The following is a 3,644-nucleotide window of genomic DNA, read 5'->3' as shown; positions in this document are numbered from 1 at the left end:
CGTTGGAGACCCGAAAATACTACAAATTGTTGTAGGAAAGCCTGATAACACTACAAATCGTTGTTGGAAGGCCCCAAAAAAATTTGGTCCGGACGGCGCTGCCCCCCGAGTCCCCCGCCAGGGGCGTCCCCCCTGGACCGCTGACCGTGTAGCGGGATCCGTGCCGAGGGGGAGCCCCCGGACCCCCCTCCTGTAAGGGCAAAAACTCTAAATCAGGCTCCACAATGAATCAAGTTGAACGATGCTACCCACGCTGGGAGGAGCCCCCAAACCCTTCTCCTGTAAGGGCAAAAACTTTGAATCAGACTCCACAACTATTCAAGTTGAACGATGCTACAGTCAGTGTGCAGGTCAGTCGGTGCTTCATGAAACAATGTAGGATCGTCTGTTGGATGTGCACAGAAGTAGAGAGAGAAGGGAGAGAGAGTGAGAGGATTGATGTTCATGGCCTTCTCGAGGAAGAACTTTTTGCCTCCCTTGATTTCTTCTCTAGTGAGAGAGAGAGAGAGGGTTTTACAGTGTTTTACAGAGAAAAAAGAAGAATACTTTGAAGAGTCAACATCATCCTCGACTTTCTGAATGGAGGACATGTTTGTCTTTTTTTTAAACGGAGAAAGAAGAAGAAGATTTTGAAGAGTCAACATCATTCTCGACTTTCTGGATGGAAGACATGTTTGTCCTTTTTTTGAACTGTTTGTTTTTTCTTTTTTGAATGAAGGGCATTTTTGTCATTTTCTCAAACCATCACTTTATGAGAAGAATAGCAAGAAAGGGTACTTAAGTCTTTGCAACAACACCAGAGTCCGATGCAAAGTTATGTCAACATACACGGGAATACGAGCCACATGTGCTTGTATACGTGGTGCTCATTCAAAGCCCCGAACACAGACGTAGGATTCAGTGAATCATCGGGGGGGAACATACACCACCCTCTCAACCCTGAGTCGTGTGAGTCCGTCAAGGAAGGTTGGCCTTCAAACCCTGCGTACCCCTGTGGTCGAGTTTTGACACTATTGCTGATGAAGAAGATGATAGTCCCACCTGCAGGAGGTAGTCCCGGTGGGCTACATCCAGAATCCAAAGAGCGGACAGAGCGTGCAACGGGCTCTCTTTCAGTATTATAAACAACTACACAACGAACGGTGTAATTGCAATTGACAACACTCTCGTTTATTACTATTTTGCCTCAGCGCTGGTCCATTCTGGGTTTCATACTTGAGAAAAGAGCTGCCGACACCTCATCGCGGGTCAGATCTGCTTCACCTCTCCGTGTCGTCGCCCACTAAGCGTTCATACTCATAACCATGCAACGTGTCACTCGGCAATGAAATTATGAAGCAACTCTGAAACTCTTTGCATATGAGACAGAGAGAGAGGAAGTAGAAATTCATCCAAGATGGAACTCTCTATGAAATTCCAGCATTAATTTTATTTAGCAAGGCGAAGGGAATTAACCATCCAAATTCTATGTACATCATCAGAATTAGCAGTACAACCCAGAAAGAGATCAAAAGAAAGAAAACCAAGAAAAAAAAGATCAAGATCCTCTATCCATGATCCATCTCATATTTCATCTCACCTCCAACCCCTCTCTTATAACAGATTTTCCTAGATATAGGGGAAGAGCGAAGTGGAAAAAAGAGAAAAAAAACTGATATGTATTGATAATTAACGATGGAAATTGGCTTGAATTCAACTCAAATGGAGGCGATAGCAGAATTGCAGTCCAAGAAGGCCTTGGCGTTGAGCTCTCTCTCGTACCTCCAGATATAGTTGAGACCCACGAGAAGCTCGGTGATGGCCGCCTCGGTCTTGGCCTGGTTGGCGAAGAAGAGGGTCTGGAGAAGCAGCACGTTGGTGGCCGAAACCAGGCGGCGCTGCTCGAAGTTCCTCTCGGACTGCCACCGGATCATGTTGTGGGCCAGGGGTGACAACCAGTCGAGGATCTTCTTGAGGGCGTCGCTCCACTCCTCCGCCAGCGCCGGGTCCGCGGCGCAGAAGCCGCCGCCCTCCAGGTTGGAGGTCCGGCACGACCTGAGCCGGGCTCTCAGCGACGCCCGGACGCTCGCCGGCAGCATCCCGTACAGGTCGTCCCTCGCGTCGCTCCCAATCAGGTGGGGCGACCGGGCCATCTTCTCGATCACGATGATCACGTTCGCGTAGTGCAGCGCCAGCGCCGCCGATCCGAGAGTCGACGGCGGCGGCTCCAGCAGCTTCGAGCACGTCTCGAATAGACCACCACCCGACGGCTCGGCTGTCTGCTCCTCGAACGGAGCCGAAATCGTCGGCCTCAGCGGTCCGGATGCGAACTGGTAATTAGTGGTGGTGGATTCCGACGATGGGTGGACTACGGCCGAGACGGAGGAGCTTCTGTGGAAAATCGGAGCTGCAGGGACCGGATCGCCGTGGCGGAAGACAACCTTGAGCCTGGCGACGACGGTGAAGACCAGCCTAACGAGGAGAGCAACGGCGGAATCGTAGTTGCGAGACCAGAGGGAGGTGTCCTTGAGGAACCTCACCTCCTGCTTGGTCCAATCGATCCTCTCCCGCAGATCCGTCGCCTTCTTCTCGCTACCACCGCTGGTCTGCAGCCTCCTCAACGCGCCCTCGAACTCCGACAGGGTTTCAATCTCCTTGTAGAGACGAGCCGTCTGGGCGACGTAGCGGCCCGCCTTCTTGAGCTTGGCGTCCATCTCCTTCGGTGCCAGCACCCAACCGTGTGCGTCGACGAGGGAGCCCGACGAGTCGGCGAAGTCGCGGAAGAAACGATCGAATTTCTGGAGGGCCGGGTCGGCAGAGCGGGCGGCGAGGCGGGAGACGGATCGGGCGACGAGGCGGAGGACGTCGACGATCTCGGCGCAGGCGAGGCCGATAAGGAAGGAGTCATCGTTGGAGACGATCTTGAGGACGCCCTCCTGGCTGATGACATCGTGGCGGAGGCGGGCGATATGCTTGTCCGTGAGGGACTGCCACAGCTGCAGCAGCTTCGACATCAGCCCTGCCATCTCGAAGGCCAGCACCCCCACCGTCGACCCCCCGCTTAGCAGCTGCCTGTTCTTCAAAACCACCGTCTTCAACGTGTTCGACACCTTCGCCACCCATGCCTCCATGAATCAAATCGGTCTTCTTGCGATAAAAGGGAAGATGGGATTTTCTCCGTGGTGGTGGTGGAGCGCGAGAGCAAGAGATCAGAGAAGAGCAATAATTGTTGAGGTCTGGGGTGGTGAGTTGCAGGGATAAGGATTAAAAAGGCGCCACTGAATTGTATAAGCGCGTGTATATGTGTATGAGTATGCGTTAAATTCGGTTCTTGGTGTGGGTCTGCCAGGAAAGAAAAAAGAAAGAGTTGAACTTTTTGGGTTTTGGGACTTTGCTTTGGATGTTCATTACGTGTAAAAACGGTGCAAAAGATTTAGGGAGGGGCTCGCTCTATTGAGTCTATTCCCATTTATCTTCGGGCCGTGCATTACGCACGCAATAGTGTTCTATTGGTAGCCTAGCGCGTTCGCCTAGAGACAGAGGTGTGGGTTAAAACTTAAAAGTGGGGAACTCTGCACATGTGGTGTCCCAAGGGTCCAACTGCAAACCTACACCTCGTTCTGCCCATGATCGTGAGGTTGCAAGTACCAATTGGTCCACACACA

General features: G+C 52.1%; 1 protein-coding gene across 1 annotated transcript; it reads right to left on the bottom strand.

Annotated features, from left to right (window-relative positions):
* Positions 1–1,189: 1,189 nt before the first annotated feature.
* On the bottom strand, positions 1,190–3,269 carry LOC149840225 (protein PSK SIMULATOR 1-like). Its single transcript, XM_090004370.1, has one exon. It carries the CDS (start codon positions 3,108–3,110, stop codon positions 1,698–1,700), a length of 1,413 nt encoding a protein of 470 aa, XP_089860496.1. The 5' UTR covers positions 3,111–3,269; the 3' UTR covers positions 1,190–1,697.
* Positions 3,270–3,644: the final 375 nt, after the last annotated feature.

The sequence above is a fragment of the Nuphar pumila genome, chromosome 4 (genome assembly GCF_984573655.1).
Source record: "Nuphar pumila chromosome 4, dmNupPumi1.hap1.1, whole genome shotgun sequence".
In the NCBI taxonomy this organism is placed as follows: domain Eukaryota; kingdom Viridiplantae; phylum Streptophyta; class Magnoliopsida; order Nymphaeales; family Nymphaeaceae; genus Nuphar; species Nuphar pumila.
This window is presented reverse-complemented; position numbering and strand designations above follow the sequence as displayed.